General features: G+C 50.3%; 1 protein-coding gene across 1 annotated transcript in view; it reads left to right on the top strand.

Annotated features, from left to right (window-relative positions):
* The first annotated feature begins 5,539 nt into the window (after nucleotides 1-5,539).
* Nucleotides 5,540-21,588, top strand: part of MICALCL (MICAL C-terminal like) — a 66,447-nt gene continuing 50,398 nt past the window's right edge. Inside the window, exons 1-4 of the mRNA XM_012654393.1 lie at nucleotides 5,540-5,698; nucleotides 10,487-10,564; nucleotides 15,088-15,245; nucleotides 16,430-17,720. Coding sequence (XP_012509847.1) covers nucleotides 15,099-15,245; nucleotides 16,430-17,720 — 1,438 coding nt within the window. The 5' untranslated portion in view covers nucleotides 5,540-5,698; nucleotides 10,487-10,564; nucleotides 15,088-15,098. The remainder of the gene's footprint in view (nucleotides 5,699-10,486; nucleotides 10,565-15,087; nucleotides 15,246-16,429; nucleotides 17,721-21,588) is intronic.

Below are 21,588 nucleotides of genomic sequence, written 5' to 3'. Positions count from 1 at the left end.
AGATCGAGTTTGATTTATCTGTTAGACATCCCAGTGGAGATGCCAGGTGAGCAGCCGTGCACATGCGTCTAGAATCAGGGGACTGTCCAGGCTGGGGATGTCAATCTGGGCGTCATCGTTGTCTGGGGTTATTTAAAACCACAAGACCAGATGAGATCAGCAAGGGAGAGCGGACAGAGAGGAGAAGAGGTTCCGAGCCCGGGAAGTTTCAGTGTTACAAGAGCAACGGGAGGAGAGGAGGAGGCAGACAGTGAGGAGGCCAGAGTCAGGCCAGGCTGCCCTGACGCTGAGAGGAGAGGAGAGGAGAGGGCGTGGCCAGCTGGATCAAGTGTGCTGGTGTGTCCAGTCACAGGAGAACCGAGGTGTGACCACCGGCCTTAGCAGCATGGTGGACATGGCCATTTTGACAACAGCAGCTCAGAGGCTGCTGGGCCTGGGCTGGGCGGTCTGAACGCATCAGGACCCTCCCTCCAGGTTAAATGGGATGACGTGTGCGTTCGTGCCCTGCACGTGGGAGGTGTGCTCTAAATGCTGGGGCGTCGGGTGGCTGGGGCGCGGCTCCAGCAGTGGCACAGAGGATGTGAAGGTCAGTCTTAGAGTGTCCCGGAGGGGGCCCGAGCCCTGGGAGGAGACCTGCCAGGGCCATCCTTTCCCATGGTCTCTCTAGACCTGTTCTCTTCCCAGCAGACGAGCCCATCTCCCCCAAGAAGCCGAAGAGCGTCCCTGAGCCGGAGAGCAGCAAGTTGGAAGTGGGAGCCACCTCTCCCCCGCCCTCTGAGTGGACCTCAGTGAGGATCAGCCCTGGGGAGGACGCAGCGGGGCAGGATGTGCTGGCTGTGCGTGTCCTGGTCACCAGCGAGGACAGCAGGTACACGCAGGCTACTGCGGGATGAGGGCAGAACCAGGGTTGGAGGAGGGGACAGCATTTCGGATCTGGCCTTTTCCCCATTGGCTTGCCAGTGACCTCTCTGTGCCTTCATTTTCTCATCTGTGAGATGGGGACAGTCACAGTACCTGTCTCACAGGGAGTTGTGAGCATCAGAGAATTAACCTATGGAAAGGCTATAGAACAATGCTCACACGTAACAAGCAGGGGAAGTGTCAGCAATTGTTATTTTCTCAGAGCAGGGAAAGGGCCTGGCCCCACTGTCTTCTCCCCAAGAGGCAGTTGTAATGCAGGCTGCAGTGGAGGGGTGCAGAGTGGGTGTCACCCGTCCATGGGACCCTCCCCCTGCAAGATGGAGATGAGTGGGGTGGGGAGATTGGGATGGGTGGGGGGGACATGAGAAATGAAGCCCTGGTGCTGTGGGTGACTGTTTCTCAGAGGCCATCCCCACCACCTGTGTTAGTATCACCTGGAGTAGTTATTAGAAATGCAACCCCTGCCTGTCCCCAGACACACTGAACTCATGCAGGAGGTCGGTCAGCAGAGGGTAGTGATGGCTTATTAGTTACTAGACTCTGAGGACATAGCGATGACCAACACAAGACCAAGTCCTTGCTCTCACGTGGTTTTCATCCAAGTGGGTAACCAGCCAGGAAACAAGTCATTAACAAGGAAAGCATCACATATGTGCTGGGTGGAGAAATAAAACAGGGCATGTCTAGAGAGTGACAGGTCAGCTGCCATAGACTGGGTGGCCAGAAAAGGGTTCTGGAGCAGTTGTCAACTCCCACAACAGTACTGAGTAACAAACCAGCCCAGGGGCGATTAAACCAACCACCACTGATGACACACGTGATTGTGGGGCCAGCAGCTTCAGCCAGGCTCGGCTGGGCAGCTCCGGTCTTGGTGGGCTCGTTTGTGTGTTGGAGCCAGTAGGACCAGAGCTGCCACACCAGAGTGTGGCTGGCTGCCAGCTGAGGTGACGGGAGCTATTGGGCCTTGGGTCTTTGATCCTCCAACCAGCAGCCCAGGCTTGTTCATGTGGCCCTAAGAAAAAGAGGGGAGCTCCGCGAGGTCTCTTAAGGCCCAGGCTTGGCTATGCATGTGCTATTCCTGTTCCAACCGACTGACCACTGCAAGTCACAAGGCAAGCCCAGATTTAAGGGACAGGAAAATAGACTCCACCCTTTATGGGAGGAGCTGCAAAGTCCCATTGCAAAGGGGTGTGGATCCAAGGAGAATGATTGCAACCATTTTTACAGACAAACTACCACCTCAGCCTCCCTGAGGAAGTAGGATTTAAGCTGGGAATTGGTCTGCAAGAAGGGATGGCAGCAGGATAAGGGGACCCAGAGGTGATGTCAGCTAGTGCACGGGCCCCTAGGTGGGGTGAGCCCGAGTCTCAAAGGAAACAAGGCCCGTGTGCCTGGCACGCAATGGGGGGAGAAGGATGAGAGATTACCCCAGAAAGGAAGGCAGGGCAAGGAACTTAAATTTTATTCTAGGTGTACAGTCATGCAACGCTTAACGACGGGGATACGTTGTGAGAAATAGAAAGTATTCTGAGAAATAGCTGTTAGGGTATGTCATTGTATGCACATCAGAGTGTGCCTACACAGACCCAGGTGGGCTAGCCTGCTACCCAGGCTGTATGGTCTAGCCTGTTGCTGGTGGGCCACACACCTGCACAGCCTGTCACTGTGCCGATTACTGTAGGTACTTGTAGCACAGTGGTAAGTATTTATGTTTCTAAACGTATCTAAACATAGAAAAGGTACAGTAAAAAAAATATATATAAAAGATAAAAATGGTGCACCTGTGTTGGGCACTTACCACGAATGGAGCTTGCAGGGCTGGCCATTGCTCTGGGTGCGTCAGCGAGTGGCGAGTGCGCACGAAGGCCAGGACGTCACCGTGCACCGCTGTGGACTTTGCGAACACTGTGCGCTGAGGCCACACTACATTGATAAACATTTTCTTTCTTCAGTAATAAATAATAATAAATTAACCTTAACTAACTGTGATATTTTTACTTTATAAACTTTTTAATATTTTTAAATTTTTTGACTCTGTAATAACAGGTTAAAACACACAGAGCTATACAAAAATATTCTTTCTTTATATCTTTAAAGCTTTTTCTGTTTTTCGTTTTTTTATTCTATAATTTTTACAAATGTTGAGACAACTAGCAGTGCAGGGGTTTTGTCGACACCAGCATTGCTGCAAACACATGAGCAATGTGTTGCGCTACGATGTTATGACGGCTACGACGTCACCAGGAGATAGGACTTTTTTGGCTCCATGTGAACCTCATGGGTCTCTTCTTGACTAAAACATCATTCTATGGGCATGACTGTAATTCAAAGAGAATTTTTAGGTGGAATAGTGAACCTCACTGGTGATTTTCAGAGCTAGGCAGGCCTCACTGCGGAGAGTGACGGGGCAGGGGGTGGCGGGAGCAGGTGGAGATGGGTTTGCTGAGGGACCAAACGAGAGGGAAAGAGAAAATTCCAGAGTCACTCCCAGTCTGACGTGAGTGACCAAATGGCTGTTGCCTTGAGGTGGGGAGATTTCAGGGAAGGTGCAGGTTTGTGGAGAAGTGGAGCTTGGCTTGGGACCTATTGGGTTTGAGACGCCCGTGTCCGTGTGGACCTGGAGGAAGCGGTTGCCGTGTGGGCGAGGGGTCTGGGAGGCGCCCGGGGTGGGGACTGGACGGGCTCTCAGAGCCAAGGGCTCGCCCTGGTGCTTACGGAGTAGGAACACCTCCTGCAGAAAAAGAAGGGCTGGGCTCAGAAGAGAGGTCCTGGCACCGGAGCTTTCAGTGGGCAGAGAAGGAGCTGGCAAAACCCACCGGGAGCAGAGAGCCCAGGAGAGGGTGGGGGAGCCAGAGGACAAGTGTCTCAGGAAGGAGGGGAGGTTCAGGGTGTCAGAGGCTGCCCCAGGGTCCAGTCAGGTGCGACTGGAGAGTGACCTTCGGCCTTCCCGGCAGGAGGACTGTTGTAAACTTGGACAAGCACGGAGGGAAGGGGCAGAGCCTGACCGGGGAGGTGTGGGGAGAGTGCGAGGGGAAGTGGAGACGGCGGGTGTGGACACCTGGCTCACCAAGTCTCGACTGTGCAGACTCCGGAGCGGGAACGTACATTTTAGCAAGTCCCACAGGTGACTCTGCCAGAGAGCCGCTGCCGTGGAGTGACCGAGCAGTCATGAGCTGGAGACCAGGGCCCACAGGCCTTCGCTGTCTTCTCGGCCTCAACCAGGCAAGGCCGTTTCCGTTGTAAGAGGCAGAAACCCAGCTCGAACTAGCTTCAGTAACAAAGGCAAACAAATACGTTGGCTCGTCTGACTGCAGAGTCAAGGCCGGTCCCCACTTCAGGCAGGGCTGGGGCCAGAGATTGAAACAGCCACGTTCCCTGGCGTCCCCTCTGCATGCCAGCCCGGCAGCAGCCCACAGAGAAGCGGTCTCCACGGTGGGACTCTTGGCTGCCGACGGTCTCAGCGCATGTCCACCAATTCACGTGCGTAGGTCAAGATCTCCAGGCAGGCCCCCAACTGCTACTGCCCATGTCGTAGACCCACCTTGGCAGCTAATCGGTGGACAGCCCTGGGCACCAGGACCAGCCAGGCTTGGCACTCTGATGACGGGGAGTCCACCAACAGGCACAGGTAGAGAAAGGTCTTGCCCCGTGGCAAGAGCCGTGCTGGATTTACATAAGCAGACAGAGAGTGAATGTGTCTATTTTCACTAAACTGTCACTGCCCAGCAGGTTTCGTGCTTTCCCATCGTGGGACTGTGGCTGGGCTGTCCCCACTGCCCGGGACCCCCTGCCTCCACGTCTCTGAGTTTCTGCCAGTTATGTAAGGCCCACGTTAAATAAACCCCCTCCCCACTCCAGGCTCTTTTCTGTCCATCGTGCATTCCGGGGGCAGGAGAGCAGTATGCAAATGCCGGAAGCTCTAGGACCAGCCTCTAATATCGAGCTTTCTGACCCCAGAGACCTCAGGCGTCATGCCGGGTGCTGGGTGAGGTGGGGAGACCCACCTGTGTGAGGATGGGCCACCCTACAGCTGCTGGGCTCCTTCCTCCGCTCTGATCCGAGCCCACGCTATTCTGCTCAGGCTGCTGCAGCGAAGGACCGCAGACTGGGTGGCTTCACCGACAGAAATTTATCATCTCACAGTTATGGAGGCCGGAAGGCCGAGATCAAGGTGTAGGCAGGGTTGGTTCCTACTGAGGATTTGAGGGAAGGATCTGTCCCAAGCCTCGCTCATTGGCTCGTAGGTGACGTTTTCCTGTCTACATGGTGTTCTCCTGTGCGTGTCTGTGTCTAAATGTCCTCTTCTTATAAGAAACACCAGTCATATAGATTAGGGCTCACCCTAATGACCTCTGTAAAGACCCTGTCTCTGACTACAGTCCCATTCTGAGGTCCTGGGGTTAGGATGTCAACACAGGAATTTGGGGGGCACAGTACTGCCCAGAACAAAGTCTGAGGCCGGGCTCTGGGCACAGAGGACTGACCCACTGGGCTTGCCCAGGCCCCTGAGGTCCATGGGGGGCGGCGTGGGTGGGCGCAGTGTGGGTGTGCGTTGGGGTGGGTCCCGGGGCTCCTGACCACCCGCTCCCTCCTTCCTCCTCCAGCTCCGACGCAGAGTCTGACTATGGCGGCAGCGAGGCCTCCAATTCGGAGCCCTGTGAAGAGAGGCCCCAGCGGCCAGAATCCCAGCCTCTGCCACAGCCTCTCGCCCGGCACGTCTCCCTGAGGGAGGTCCAGACCAGGGCGGCCTCTCCACAGTGCCCTGAGGGGCCCACAGGTGTGCGTGGTGAGCACAGAGCCCAGATGCTTGATTCTGGGACATGGGGAGGGAGCGGAGGCCCAGGTGACAGTGGGACTCGTCCTCGGGCTCGGAGGCAGTGGGGCGAGTAGCTTTGGGGATTGGGCGCAGGTGAGGGTGAGGAGATTGGGACCCGGCCTGGCACTCTTCTCCATGAGAAGCTTGGGGATCCCACGTGGGAAGATCTCACAGGGCCTGGCCGCTGTCCTGTGTGACAGGATGGCAAAGATAAGGGCCCCAGGACTCTCCTGGCTGGAGCAGTCTCTCTCCTGCCTCCCGTGTGTATCTCCTTAGGGGCCCTCCAGTGTTCCACAGCCCCCCAGGGAAGGCCGGTGGGCCCGGCTGCTGCTGCACAACATGCCTCCCTGGGACCACCTGGGCACGTGCCTCAGGGCGGCATGGGGGCCATTTCTGGAGCTGGGGGTTCACGGGAGACACTCAAACTTTACTCACACAGTCATCAATGCACCTTCACTGAGTACCCGTAACGGGCCAGGACTTTTCCCATATATGGCCTGGTTCATCCCCAGGATGACCTGGGAGGTAAGTAGGAGGCCTATTCTGCAGGTGAGCAGACGGACTGACTGCTTTCCCAGGGCCTCGTGGCCAAAGAATGGTGTGGTCAGTGCCGGGCGACTCCACCCCCTTAGCTCTCCTTCCTAAAAATAGCTGTCTTTAGCAACTTGGGACCAAATCGTCTGACTTCTGCGCAACTTCTGGGAGAGCCTGCCAAGGAACAGGCTGAGGCTTGCCACGGTCAGGACAACAGCCTTAGCCGGCGGGGAGGGCTGGTACTCAACTTGTCCTGCACCTCTCTCTGGTGGTGAAGAGCAGAATTGCACTCTGGACCGGCGCTGGGGGCTGGAAAGAATTCATACAGATATTTTTAAATCCTAGAAACTCTGAATTTATCCTCCCAAGTGAGCCTTTTTTAAAAAGGACAAATTGTCATCAAAACACAATTGTTAAGTACCATTGTGGGCTGTCCATAAAGGCTTAGCACTGGCGATGAGCTAAGTACTGGCCCGTGCCTAGCTGGGGCTAGTCCTGCCTCTGATTACTGCTTGGCCTTGTACAGCCGTCCGTCTCCCTGGGCTGCAACCCCCTGATTTGCAGATATGAAGCCTTCCTGCTTTTCATCCCTTTCCTCCACTTCTCCTTTCCCCCCAGTTGCCAGGGGATTTCAGGCAACTTACAAGAAAGACAAAACAAAATTTTGTATCTATATATATGAAAAATCAAGCATCATAATCAGGATTAACAAAACCACTTTAGGAGGTATAGACCCCAGAGAGGCAGACCATAGTCCTAAACAGTTGCTCTCCTTGAATCATAAGCTCGATTCTGAGTTTTCTGGCAGCTAATGTTAAAAAAGGAAACACAGACAATTATTATTCTCATTGTTCATGAGGAAAAAATATGTTGGTTTACAGCAAGATCTCAGAGCGGGCACCACTCTTCCTAATGCTTCACTCTGTAGAAAGTTTGCAGCTCATGTCAAACAGATGATACTGAGAGATGTATTAGATCATGTCTTAAACAACAGCTGCTCAGAAAATGCAGCCATGGTTTTCTCAAGGCTGTTTCTTGTATTACCCCTTGCTGGCAGGTAAGGGCATGCCAATCACGCATAACTCAGTGAAAGAAGTTCTCCCGGCAGAATGGGGTTGGGTCAAGAGGGTAAGGCAGTGTGGCCAGTCCAGTTTAACTCTAGGATAAAATACAGAGTAGTTAGAGACATGAATAGACTGTATGACTTTTCAAACAATTTTTATTGAGTTAGTCTTCATCAGTCATTGCTTTGATCACTGATAGGCAGACCACATTGTGAGGTTAAAATCTCTGACATAGGTCTAAGTACCGTGCTTTGTGTTGCTGGTTATGGTGGCCCATCGCTATACCAAATAATGCAGGGTGTGTGGGTGTTAAAGACCTTCATCAGCCACACTTCTCACCTGGACAAATGCCTCCAAGGCGAGCTCAGGGAAGGCTGGACAAGACCAGGATATTGTTTTAGAAAGTCTCTTGGTTTGTACAGTCATGCTCATAGAAGCATTAGTCACATGTGTCAAAATGTCATGGACAAACCAAATGTCCATCAAAAGACAAATGGATAAACAAAACGTAGAACGTGGTATATCCATACCGTGAAATGTTATTCAGCCTTATAAAGGAAGGAACTTCTGACACACGCTACAACATAGATAAACCCTGAGGACATTATGCTAAGGGAAATAAGCCAATCATAAAAAGATAAATACTATATGATGCCGCTTATATGAGGCCCCTGGAGTAGTCAAATTCATAAAGACAGAAAGTAGATTGTGGTTACCAGGGACTGGGGGCTGAGGGGAGGGGGGATATTGTTTAATGATTGCAGAGTTTCAGTTTGAGCTGGATGGCAGCGATGGTTGCACAGCAGTGTGAATGTACTTAATGCCACTGAACTCTGTACTTAAAAATGTTTCAGATGGTAATTTTTATGTTACGTACATTTTCCCACACTGTAAAAGAAGTGCCTCAACACATTAAGAGACCTACCATATCCTCAAAGTTCGTAGAACACGCCCAAGGTGATGGTCTGAAACATCGCTTACTCCCTGCATTATTGAGGCCGTGGAAAACACTCCCCCAAAACATCCGGTTCAGTGATTCTTGGAAGTCTTGTTTAAAAGTCAGGTTCCCAGGTTCCCACCTTCAGAGATTCAGATTCACTGGATCTGATGTGAGGCCAAGTATCTGCATTTTGTCTGAGCACCCTGGGTGCTTCGACGCAGTGGACTGTATCCTACCCTTTGGGAGGCTCAGAAGCACAGCTCTGTGGAGGGCCTGCCTGGATGCATTGCGTGTACAAAGCATGCCCAAACAACAACATGAATTAATCTAGTGCATTGGATTCTTGGCTATAAACCAGTTAGATTTAGGAGGACAATCTGCCCTCAAATTATTCTGGCTGAGAAGAATTAGTATTTATCCATAATTTTTTGGCAATAATTTGATAACAGGATGGTCCAATGGCATATGGAGGGCACCACTAGTTTGTAACAATAAAATGGTATCGCCAGCACCACATGGCAGAATACTTACCCTCTGCCTGTTTTTATAGCAGGTCATGTACTACGATCCCTGCAAGTGCTCCTTTAAAATAAATATAAATTAAGTACACATAAAATATAAGCTAAAAAGAAAGGAACCAGTCCTGCTTTTGCTGTTCAGAATTGCTAGATGAAATCACTACCCAGAATCACAATTGGGATCTTAAAAAAAAGAGAAAGAGAGAAATCATTACTGCCCAGCCCATTGTTCCGTTCCCATCGCGGTGCCAATGTACGCATGTGTGCCCTCTAAACACCAGTGATGGAAACTCTCTCGTGGATTTTAGCCATTTCGCGTAGGTTCCATTCCACAAGGTCAAACGGTTAACTTCGGTCAGCAGGATGTAGCTGCACTTAAAGCCTGCTTGCTCCTTACGCAGAACATCCAGCCCGGAAAACCCAGCCTGCACTGGGCAGGGAGGAAGCGGACCCACTCTGCAGCGGGGAGATGGGGGACTATGTGCCCTCCCACACAGGCTCCTCTATAGCCCACGGACGTGATCTTGAGAGCAGAGCTGGGGCACTGGGGACCTGCCGGGCAGAGCAGGCACGACACGTCTCTGAGTGGAGTAAGGGAGGAAGAGGGGCCAAGAGTCTAAGGAGCGGAGGATCCTGACTCGAGGAAAGGAAGCCCCCAGGTTCTGGTTGACAGCTGCGCTACGCAGCCCAGCCGCTAGGAAAGAGCTGAGGCCCGGCTCTGAGGCCTGGCAGGGAGCAGGATGTCTAGGACTGTTTCCAGGGGGAGAGGGGGCTGGGCCAGCTGGGCCTTGGGGTCAGAGAGTCTTGTGTTCAGACCTGCCCTACCCCCATTCTCCCACACCCAAATCACTCCCGTGAGCTTTCTTTCCTTCCTCACCTCCTGGCCCCAGCTGTGTGATCACTCAAGGTGCCCCATCCCCATTCTGTCTCTCTGCATGTGCTGGGGGCACAGAGGCCTGGAGCCTGAGAACAGACCCGAGGACCCTGCCTGGGAACGGGCACACTTGGATCCCACCCTCACGCCCTAAATGGCCAATGCACGTGATGTTCGGTGTGCTCAGCTAATCCTCCAGGCCTGCCGGTCACAGGGTCTTCAGTACGAAGTGCATGGTGACCTGTGGATGTGTTTCCATGGGAACTAGGCCAAGAGGAGGGGTCGAGACAATGGATTGTCCAGAGCTTCAGTTAAAACTGGTTTCCAAAGGGCTTCCAGGGCTCCGTGGGGACAGGGGCGGGTAGAACTTTCTGCAGCTTCCTGACTTCAATCAGAGCAGCCCCAGTTTTCACCTGTTCCGTACACGGAACATTGATACAAGGCCTCAGCTGTAAAGAACTGTTCTGATGTAAGTGAATGAATGTATGCCTGTATGTACGTATGCACATGTCTACAGCGTGCATGTAAATACTAACGATCGGTGACTTAGAATGATGGCTCAGAATTTGAGGCATTTTCTGATTAAGGGCAGCAACTATCCCATAGCAGGGTCTAAATAAATATTTGGTGAGTGAATGAATGGGAAGTTTGGTGTTGTGTGTTGTGGAGACAGGGAAATGCTGTCTGGGGGAAGGAATGGGTTCATTGGTCTGCTAATTTTTGGTAAATGGGCCACAGGAGAAAAATCCCTGTTTATTCGACACACTGAAGAGACTCTTCCTCCCTCCCCACCTTCCCTGCCCCTTGCTTTTTCCACAGCTGCTCTGCAACGAGCCAATAGCTTCCAGTCTGCAACCCAGAGCAAATACCAGAACTGGAGAAGAGAATTCCAGTCCAGTGAGTCACGAGCTCTCGGGGTAGGGTGGGGGTGTGCTGGGGGCAGGCGGGAGTTCTCTGGTTAATTCTCAGGGGCAGCTGTTCTCATTCCTTATGTGGCGTCTTCTCTGACACGGCCTCCTGGATGGGAGGGGCCAGAAATGAAATACAAGCCTGACTTTTCCACTGCTGACTAGAAGAAGCATTTCCCAAGGGAATGGGGACCTTCCCATCCCCCTCTACCCCCCACTCTGGAATCATGGAGCCTTAGGATTCTGCAGTCTTGCCAGGCAGAGTCTAAGCAGCCATCAGCTCCAAGATTTTTGAAACACACATGGGCACGCTGAGGTCCAGGGACTCTGGACCATTTGATTCTGTACACTGGAGTTGGGCTGAGGTGTCAGCTTAATGGTCTCATGCAAAACAGGAAGCTATGTACATGCACACGCATGCACACACAAGCACGTGCACACACGGACACACACACAGAGACACACACACACAAATACACTCACACACACAGTCCTGCTCCTTGTTCTGAGCAGGCCTTGGCCCAAGCATCCCTGGGAAGATCAGGGTTGGGTGAGGACCAGGGTCGCGGTGAGTGCCAGGGCAGCAGGCCCCCTCTAGGGGCACCGTGACCACACACGGTCCCACAGCACCCTGGGCTGGCCCCCGTTCCAGGCGCTGCAGCAGTTACAGAGCAGGAATTCCCCGCCCAGGCCCTGAGTAAGGGGCAGCGATTCTTCATCTGATTCCAAGTCCATCGGCACCTCCTCTCCCCCGCACGCCCACTCCCTCTCCAGCCTCGCCCCGGGAGAGGTGGAGCAGGAAGGCCTTGAGTTAGACAAGGGTTTCTACCAGGAAACGTTGCAGCAGTTGGAACAGAGTCCTGGTTTTCCTTCCTTCTGAGTCAAGGCTAACTGCCGGCCAGTGAGTCATTCCCTGGCAACCCCCAGACTCACCGCCCTCTCGCTGGGTCCGGCTGGGACGGGGCGCCCCGGGAGCGGGAACCAGAGCTGCATTCCTGGGCAGGCTGCTTCACCTGCAACACCCTAAAATAACTCTTGAATCATCTGATAGCCCCCAGTCATAAGAGCAGAGGACAGACCGAGTTGACATTTCCATATGTCCATTGTCTTGCTCACTGCCCTACTCCCGTCCTCCCCAGGTCCTGGGGTCCTGCTGCCCGCCCGCCACAGGGCTGTGTGGTGCAGAGTCTGTCCCAACACTTCCAGCCCACTTTTCCGAGTGCCACCAGTGGGGCGTTCAGTCTTGCCCTCAGGAACTCCCAGCACTCGGCTTGGGGTGAGAGCAGAGAGGCTGGCGGGAGACACCCCCCACCACAGCTCTAGCAGGGTCTGGTTGCTGGAGGAGGCGCAGGAGAGTGGACAGCTGAGCAGCTCTGTGTTTCTGAGGTGGGCTGGGGATCTCAGCCTTGAGTTATCAGGAGTATCAGGCGCTGATTCTCAAGTATGTATGAGAGCTGGCTTGAGGGCTTGAGTTTGAACCATTTCTATAGCCCTAATGTCTAGCCTGGTCTGGCTCAGAGGAGAAACTCAGTCCTTGTTTGCTGAATGAATGAATGAATGAACCAAGAAACAAGCTGGCTGGACCCGGAGCAAATGGAGCACATGGGTTCAGGCCTGAGCAGGCTGCTGCCCCTAGAGGGCGCTCCAAGACTTAGAGAGGGATTTGTGCCTTCCATATCCTCCAAATTCTGTGAAGCTGCACCCTGGAATCCCAATCCTTGTGAAAATCCACCAGAGCCATCTTTTTGGTTATCTTCATTTTGCCCAAAAGGAAACCTCAAAGGGCAGGGCTGGTCTTGTCCAGGGAGCAGAACACAGGGCACCATGCCCCCTGTCTGGAGGCAGTGGTGGTGGTCACAGCTGGTGCTGGCCCCAAGCCCCAGAGAGAGGGCAGACAGGGCTGTGAGACTGCCCTTGGCACCCTCCCCCAGCTAACCATGACCTCTGGGACCTAGGAAAAAGGTCGCCATTGCCAGAGGGCCCCCAGGAAGGGCCAGGAGGCTGTTTCTCAGGCCCTGGTCTGCTCGTCAACACCCCCCTCCATGCACAAAGGGACCCTAAGGGCCAGCAGCGTCCAGGACCTGGAAGAAGGCAGGGCAGCCCTGTGTGGGCTGTACCCCGGTTTCAAGGAAAGGGATGGCGGAGGAGGATCTGACTTAGCAAATGAGAAATTCCTGGGCCAACAGTTAGAGAAACCTTGGCTGGGTGTGTAGCCCCCTCTGGAATGGGTGAGGGGTTCAGCAGTGTCTTTATTGGACACCACTTGTGTGCTCGAGAGAATGGAAAGGGGTGGAACTCCTATTTAGCGAACAGGTAGCATTTCCTTTGTGTCCTGCACTACCCAGCAGCTCTTTTTATCCCATTGCATTCCTGCGACCACCCCAGAAAGCTGCACCGCACTCCCCATTTTGGGATGAGAAAACCTAGGGTAAATAGCTGGCTCAGGGGCAGGCAGCTGGTGTGAGTGTGGGGGGTGTGGGGTTCCAGGCTGCCTTTCGCCATCTTGTGAGAGGACCCACAGGCGCTGGCCTCCCTACTAGCTCCCAGCTGGGCCCTGGCTCCCCTGCCCTCCCCCCAGGCTGGCCCACCTCCCAGGTGGTGGCTTGAGTGGCAGCCAGGACCAAGGGCTTGGCTTCCCCTGTCTCCTTGAGCCCTGCTTGAGTGAAGACAGCGCGTGAGGACCACGTATGGAGAGAGAGACCCCCGAGCTGGGGTGGGGATTAGAGAAAGGAGGAGGGAGCAGCTGCTGGGTCATAACCTTAGAAGCCCTGGACTTTTCTGTCAGGCTTGGTTCCCAAGGTGGCCCTGGCTTTGTGCCAGAAGGTCCCTGAGCTCTGCTCGGGGGAGCAAAAATGCAGTCTGCTGAGCTGAGGGGCCTTGAGACTTGTGAAGGAGTTTGATTCAGGAGAAGGCAGGGAGAAGAGAATGAGGGGGCAAGGAAGAGGGGAAGAAGGAATTTGGCAGGAATTTGGCAAGCTGAGGACAGGAAGCAAGGCAACAACTGACTCACAACTTTTGCCTTTTTAGGCTCGAACCTTCTCCTTGTGGGCTGCGGCAGGGCGCGGGCAGCAGGAGGCAGGCCAGCCGCCTCCCCGGCAGCTCCTTCCTGCCGCCTGCGATCACATCTGTTCCCGAGTTACCTTTCCCTCCAAAGCACGCTGGGTGGCTGCCCTGGGAGCTCGCTGACCGGGTGTGGCACCATCTGCTCAGAACCCCAGGCTGGGACACCTGGTCGGACACACGTGCATTTGTGTATGAGCGAAGCAGGGCAGCGTTCTGAGAGCCCACCCGTGTGGTCTCCCTGTGTGGGTGGGGCTCAGTTTACCCAGTCTCTGTGCGTCCCCCAGGAGCAGCCTCTCACCCAGAAAATGAGACCAGGGGACTGTGTTGGGCTGAGAAGCTACAATCTGAAGGCTGGGCACCTTGGGGGGAAGGGGTCAGCTGAGCAGCCGGAAGCAGGAGTCAGAGGTCAGACAAGAGAGAAGACTGGATAGGCGCAGTGGTCCTGCAATGTTTCTGAGGGACATCCGCTCTGTGCCACTGTGGTTCCTAGGACAGCTGGTTGGGCTGAGGGCAGACACTGAGTGGGCGAATCGGAAAGGGTACATGGCATTTTTCTGAATCTCTTTGAGGATGAATGATCTGAAATGGTCCAATATGGAGAAAAATGCTTGGGCTTTTCGATTTAAGGTTACCATACTCGAGGGGAGGGGGGAGAGAGGGAGAGGGAGAGGGAGAAAGCGCACGTGCACGTGAGCTTGGCTGACCTTATAGGCCACAACTGTCGGGATTCTGCTCTGCCTGGGGGATCTCAGCTCCCCACAGCTCAGAGCAGGCCCGTCCCCGGGCCTCTGCTCCACTCTTCCTCCTGCGTCTCGGAGCAGCCATGCTGTGTCCTGTTTGTTCCCTGACCTATGGGAGCTTGGCGTGGCCCCCACTCCATGTGCTTCACATGCCCCCACACTCACCGTAACCTCCCTCCCATGTGATCTCCGAAAATCTCAAACTACCTGTCGTGTGAGAGCCCCCTGGTGCACACGTGAGCAGGAGGAGCCCATTTCATTAGTCGAGAATGTCTACCCTGTCCGTGCCCATAGCGAAGGGTCGGCATCATGAATAGCCAGTGTAGTTTACTGACTAAGTGATCTAACACGGCCCCAGCTCCCAACCACAGTGGCTTTAGGGGATCTTTAGAGACAGATGCTAGTTTCTAAAAAACACTCTGGAGGCTCCCTGTTACATCTCAGGAACATTCTCACGTGAGTCTGAAACACAATGGTTCTTAGGCTCTTCATCCTGGGCCCTCCTTTCCCCCACAGGGCCCTGCCACTCCTGTACCCACTCCTCCACGTCCCAAGCCGTGGGCACCGGGGATCTCTGAACCAGCCTCTGACATCTCCCTCTCTCTGGCTCTGCTTATAGAATGGGAGCTTCACCTACTAATACAACCTCCTCCTTTCTTGATAAGGTAGTAACAGCTCTGTAACGGAGGGTGTGTTCTTTCCTTGGTAGGTTTAACATCAATGAACAAAAGAACTGTGTCACCTCCAAAGGAACCTTCTCCATCTCTTCCTTTTTCTTCATTGTCCTCTCCTTCGTCTTTTCCGACATCTTCTTCCTCTTCAGCCAGTATTCCTAGGAATGCTCTGGATGGTTCCTCTCCACCTCAGGTGAGTACCCCGAGGGTGTTCAAAGCTGAGCTGCCTCCAACTTTTGACTCTTAACTCTGGATTCTAAGTGCTCTTAGGTCAACCCAAATGCAAAGCCAGGGCCAGAGAAATGCCCGTCAGGGGTCCAGCCCAGCCTTCCCCGCATGTGCCTTTCGCGAAAGCTCATGCTGCTCTGTCTCGGCCACCCTGTCACTTCCTCAGCACACTTTACAGGGACAGACTGTGCAGGCGTTGGGCTGCACCATGGGAGGCAGAGGTGCTAGGACATATGCTCTTTCCTTAAGGAACTCTCAGAGGGTGTTGAGGAGCTCACAGCCAGAGGACGGCAGGCACAGAAGTGAGGGTGCCTTTGGTAGCATCCGAGAACCTTGGAAGCAACATCTCCCTTGAATGGAAAATGTCATCGATGTCCAGGGCTGGACTCTGTCCTCCCGTGTGTGTTCATCAAACCTCTATTACCTGCCAGGCTCTTCTCTCTGGGAAGCAGAGGGCACAAGACAGAGAAGATGTGTGCTCTTATGAAGCCCCTGACCCATGACCTGCCCCTGGGCACCAGAGCTCTTGGCAGGGAACAGCCAGTCCTTGGAGAGTCCAAGTTCCTGCATGCTAGAAATAGCTCCTTTCTCAATGGTGCAAGGTGTGAGATTCAAAAGGGTCACTGGCAGGTCCTAAAGGCCATCGTTGGGCTACCACAACTCTAGAGAGGGTGACTTTTTTCTCCTTACCTTGATGGCTTGGTTATTGGAGGAACATCCCTGTGGGTGGCACATGTTCCTTAGTAGGGAGCATGGCTGAGTAAGCCAAGGAGGAGCTTGTCCTCCCCTACGTGCCTGGCCACCCACAGAGGCCAGGCCAGCCCTGCCCTCATGGCCCAGGAGCTTGTCAACTGCAGGGGCCATGCTTTTGCCTCCCCTCTGGCTTCCTGCCCACCCAGTGTGGGACCCAGAAAAGCCTGTGATCGGTGCTGAGTCAGGGCTTCCAGGCAGAGCCTGGCAGGTCCCAAGGCAGCCATTTAGAATAAAGAGCAGCCCTTTGAAATCATCTTAGGCAAAACTCTTTTTGAATTTGGCTATCTGAGATCTGGAGAAAAGAAAGGAGAGGGTTATGGATTGAGATTCATCTTCCTCATATAAAGAAATGGTGAGAATTTGTAAATAACTGCCATTTTTGCCCATCCCATCTAGGTGACAGCTTACGACCCCTCCTCACAGGCCTCAAGAGGTCATCACAGTCCTCCCACCCCAATCTTTCTGAGGCGAGCCAGAGCCCAAGGGGCACCCAGAGACATTCCCCTCTATATACCCCATCGCCCAGAGCTGGAGTGGGCAGAATACTGCCTGGTGAGCCCTGGCAGAGACGCAAGCCCTGCAGAGAGGACTTCTGATGGGTGCCAGGAGGCAGAGGCCCCTTTCCGGGACACCAGAAGCATCCACAGAGACCCACACCCCATTGGGGATAAGGACAGGTGCATGCCAGACCAAGAGCTGTCTCCCAGGGGTGGAGAAGACCCAGGAGGATGGAGTATTGGACCCAGGAGGCGAGAGGAGGCTGGGCCAGAGCTGGCGGAGGAGAAGAAGTCCGGCTTAAAGAAGTTAGTCCTCACTCAGGAGCAGAAGACCATGTTGCTGGATTGGAACGACTCCATCCCAGAGAGGGTGCGCCTGGAGGCTGGGGAGCGGCCTTCCCAGCAAAGTGCTGAGAATGTAAGAGGAGGCCGAATGCTGAAACCAGTCCGCCCCTTGCTGCTCCCTCAGGCGGCGAGAGAGACCCTGCCAGCCCAGAGAGAGGCTCGGGAGGAGATGGGGGCCCCGGCAGAACGAGCCCCAGGGGAGCGCAGCGTGCCCCCACCGCGGTCCCCCCTGCGACTCATAGCCAATGCCATCCGAAGGTCCCTGGAGCCCCTCCTCCCCAACTCCGAAGGTGGGAAGAAGGCCTGGGCCAAGCCAGAATCCAAAACTTTACCCACTCGCTTCCTCAGCCTTAGGAAAACCAGTTGCAACAAAGACCGGGACCAGCATTCCCCGGGGAGAACCGTGGCAGGCAGGGCCCCAGCCTTCTTCTCCCTGGGAACCCAGTCCTCAGACCTCAGCCCTCCTGACCCTGCCCTCCGCACCCACAGTTTGCCCAATCGGCCATCCAAGACCTTTCCTGCCCTCACGTCCCCACCCTACAGCAAGATTGAAGATGTCCCCACGCTTCTCGAGAAAGTGAGTTTGCAAGAGACCTTCCCAGATGCTTCTAGGGTTCCAAAGAAAAGAATCTCGCTGTTTTCCTCCCTCAGACTCAAAGACAAATCTTTTGAGAGTTTCCTCCAAGAATGCAGACACAGAAAGGACATCGGGGACCTCTTTGGTAGCCCCAAGGGGAAGGTGCAGCCCATGGACGGCGCCCAGCACCTAGAGAAGCCGGTGCAGCCTTTCAGAAGCACCTCCCTGCGACAGGCTGCCCACCCTCCTCCTCCAGCGGGAGATGCAAGTAAGTGTCTCTTTCCTGACAAACATCTACTATGGTTCATGCTGGGCCTTAGTCATCTTCATTGGGTTAACAAGCAGGCGTCTTTTACTTTGTTTTTTTGCTTCTCAAATTAAATTCTGACAAAAGTAAGAAAACTCAAAGGTGAAAATTTTGAAAATAATCTGAAAAATTAGTTTTGAAATTATGTTATAAAGAGTGTTGAAAAGAGACAAAGAATCAGCCTTAATTCCACCACTTTCCCATTCATTTTCCATGTGAATGTTTTCCATTTAGTTGTACGTGAAAGTTCGTATCTTTTTTTATCACTATTATATCATAGGCATTACACCAATTATCACATAGTCTACATAAATGTGATTTAATAGATATTCTATCTAGTGGATATGTTATCATTTAATGAATTATTTTCTTATTTAACGTATAGGCATACATATATACATAAATTATATATGAATATTTTTATATTTTATATATGGTGTTTAATAAACGTTTTTATGCATATAACTTTTTCTTTCCTTTGAATTACTTACCTGAACACTTTTATGTATGTTTGGTTACTGATGTAAACATAGGCTTTTTTATATTTAAATCTGATAAATTTTTTTAATTCTAAAATGAATTAATATGTCAAAAAATCAGAAGAATCCAACAATGTGGAAGTATCTAATAAAAAGTTAAATGTATTATCTCATCCACTCTCCTCCTTGCCAAAGTTTTAGTATATTCCCTTAGAGACAGTTTAGCTAAACATTTGCATGAGTTCTTTTTTGTTGTTGATATTTGTTTGATTGCTTTAAACAAACCATGATTCTGTCACTGTTGTTGAACAACTTCGTTTTTCTTTATTTTTTTACCTTTTTATTTTCTTATTTAACTTTTATTCTGGAGCATTAGTTTTCAAGTAAAAAATTACTTATCTTCTTAGATATTGTAATCAAGCAACTAAATAGATAACAAGAGACTTTGTTTTCAGCCAAGTTCAGGGTAAGCATGGACAGGATGGAGTGTAACTACACCCTTATATCACACATTGTAAAATTTAATGTGTTGTGCATTTTTTGATAGCTAATACATTTATGTGGTTCAAAGTCAAAGGATACAAAAGGCACAAAATGAAAAATCCTCTCTACCTTCCTCATCCCTGAGCTATCATGTCCTGTCCCTGAGGATGGATATTATTGTCAGTGTCTTAGGAATTTTTGCAGACAGAATTTATACATATCAGAGCAAATTTACATATAATATTCTTTTTTTAAATGTACAAATGATAGCATGGTAGCATACAGTACACACCTTTTTTTGTACTTTTTGTTTTGGAGGTCATTCTATATTAGTACATAAAGAACTTTCTCCTTTATTTTATAGCTGTATAGTATTCCATTCTGTAAATTATTATGTAACATAATTTATGTAGCTAGTCTCTTATAATACAAAGTTTAAGTTATTTCAAATCGTTGGCTATTGCAAACAGTGCAATAGTAACTGTGCAATAAGTAATTGACGTATTTGGGAAGGACGTGGCTAATGAACAGAAAGTATGTCGAAGGTTTGAGAAGTTCTGTCATGGTGATTTTAATCTTGAAAATGAGACATGTGGGTGACCTGAGACCAAGGTGAGTAATGATGAGCTGAAAGCTGTAGTGGAAGCGAATCCATCTCAAATTACGTGTGAATTAGCAGCAAGGTTTAACATTACTATTCCAACAATATTGGACCATTTGAAACACATCGGCAAGGTAAAGAAGCTGGATGGGTGGGTACCATATGAATTAAATGAGCGTCAGAAGAGAAATTGTCTCCAAGCTTACCTTTCTCTGCCGTCATGACATAAAGGTGAACCATTTCTACAAGGTATTGTACGCGTGATGAAAAATGGATTCTTTTTGACAATCACAAGTGTTTGGCACAATGGTTGGATAAAGATGAAGTGCCGAAACATAATCCAAAACTATGTTTCATAAATAAAAGCTAAGGGTGTCTGTTTGGTGGTCCAGTGCTGGTATTATCCACTACAGCTTCATGACACTTGGTCAGTTGATTACAGCGATGTCTACTGCAACCAATTGGATGAAATGATGAGGATGACCGTGATTAAGCAGCCGAGACTGGTCAATAGAGACAGGCCAATCCTCTTGCAGGACAACGCTCGACCACACGTGGCACAAACAACGCTGCTCGAACTACAGAAGTTGGACTTGGAAACTCACTGTCATCCACTGTATTCACCAGACCTTGCACTAACTACCACTTCTTCCAGGCTTTGGACCACTTCTTACAAGGAAAAATATTCAATTCTCAACAAGCTGTAGAAAACACCTTTTGCAATTTTATCACCACTGGCTCTCCAGGCTTCTTTGCTGCTGGCATAAACAAGCTACTGTTAAGATGGCAAAGTTGTGTTGATAGTTTAGGTGCATACTTTGATTAATGGTACTGCTCCTTGTTTGAGATATAATAAACTATACTTTTGATTTCAAATTGGACATTTCATATTTAATGATCTAATAATTTTATTTTTTTGCTGTCGAGTTGTTTGAATTCCTTCTATATTCTGGTTATTAATCCCTTGTCAGATGAATAGTTTGCAAATATTTTCTACCATTATGTAGGTTGTCTCTTCACTTTGTTAATTGTTTCCTTTGCTGTAAAGAAGCTTTTTAGCTTGATGTAGTCCCATTTGTCTATTTTTGCTTTTGTTGCCTATTCTTTTGGGGTCTTATCCAAAAAACCTTTGCCCAAACCAATGTCCTATAGCATTTCCCCAATGTTTTCTTCTAGTAGTTTCATAGTTTCAGGTCTTAGATTTAAGTCTTTAATTTTGTGTTGATTTTTGTATGTGGTAAAAGATGGGGATCTCATTTCACTCTTCTGAATATGAATATCCAGTTTCCTGAGCACCATTTATTAAAAAGACTGTCCTTTCCCTACAAATTTTATAATGGCATTGGTAATTTTTCAGGAATTGCATTGACTCTATAGATGGCTTTGGGTAGTATAGACATTTTAACAATATTAATTCTTCCAATCCATGAGCATGGGATATCTTTCCATTTTTTTGTGTGTCTTCTTGAATTTCTTTGATTAGTGTCTTTTAGTTGTCCTTATAGAGATCTTTCACTTCTTTGGTTAAATTTATTCCTAGGTGGTTTTATTTATTTATTTGGTTGCTATTGTAAATGGGATTGCTTTCTCAATTTCTTTTTCAGATTAATTGCTGTTAACATATAGAAACATTACTGATTTTTGCATGTTGATTTTGTATCATGCAACTTGACTAAATTCATTTATCAATTCTAAGAGTTTTTAGGTTTTTCTAAATATAAGATCATGTTGTCTGCAAAGAACAATAATCTGACTCTTTTCTTTCCAATTTGGATGCTCCTTATTTCTTTCTCTGGCCTAATTATTCTGACTAGGACTCTGTAGATTTCAAAATGTTAAACTATTATTGTGTTCCTGGAGTAAACCGAAGTTGGCCATAATGTACTATCTTTTTATGTATAACTGTATTGCATTTACGAATTATTTTTAGGAGTTTTGCACCTATTAATATGTTCATAAGTCGTATTGGCCTGGCATTTTCCTTTCTTTCAGTATCTTATCAGGTTTTGGTATCAAGCTTATGCTAGCCTCGGAACACAAATTGGGAAGTGTTCCATTTTTTTCTTAAATGTTTACATACAAATGAAGTCATCTCACCTGGAATTTTTTTGTGGAATGTTTTTAAATTATTAAGTACCTTTAATAGACAGAGAACTATTCAGATTTTCTATTTCTTCTTGTGTCAGTTTTAGTAAATTGTGTTTTCTAAAGAATTTACTTGTTTTATCTAAATTTTCAAGTTTATTGTCATAAAATAGTTTATATA

The sequence above is a fragment of the Propithecus coquereli genome, unplaced genomic scaffold (genome assembly GCF_000956105.1).
Source record: "Propithecus coquereli isolate 6110/MARCELLA unplaced genomic scaffold, Pcoq_1.0 Scaffold44, whole genome shotgun sequence".
NCBI classification, from domain to species: domain Eukaryota; kingdom Metazoa; phylum Chordata; class Mammalia; order Primates; family Indriidae; genus Propithecus; species Propithecus coquereli.
The sequence above is the reverse complement of the archived record's forward strand: the minus strand, read 5'-3'. Positions and strand labels throughout refer to the sequence as shown.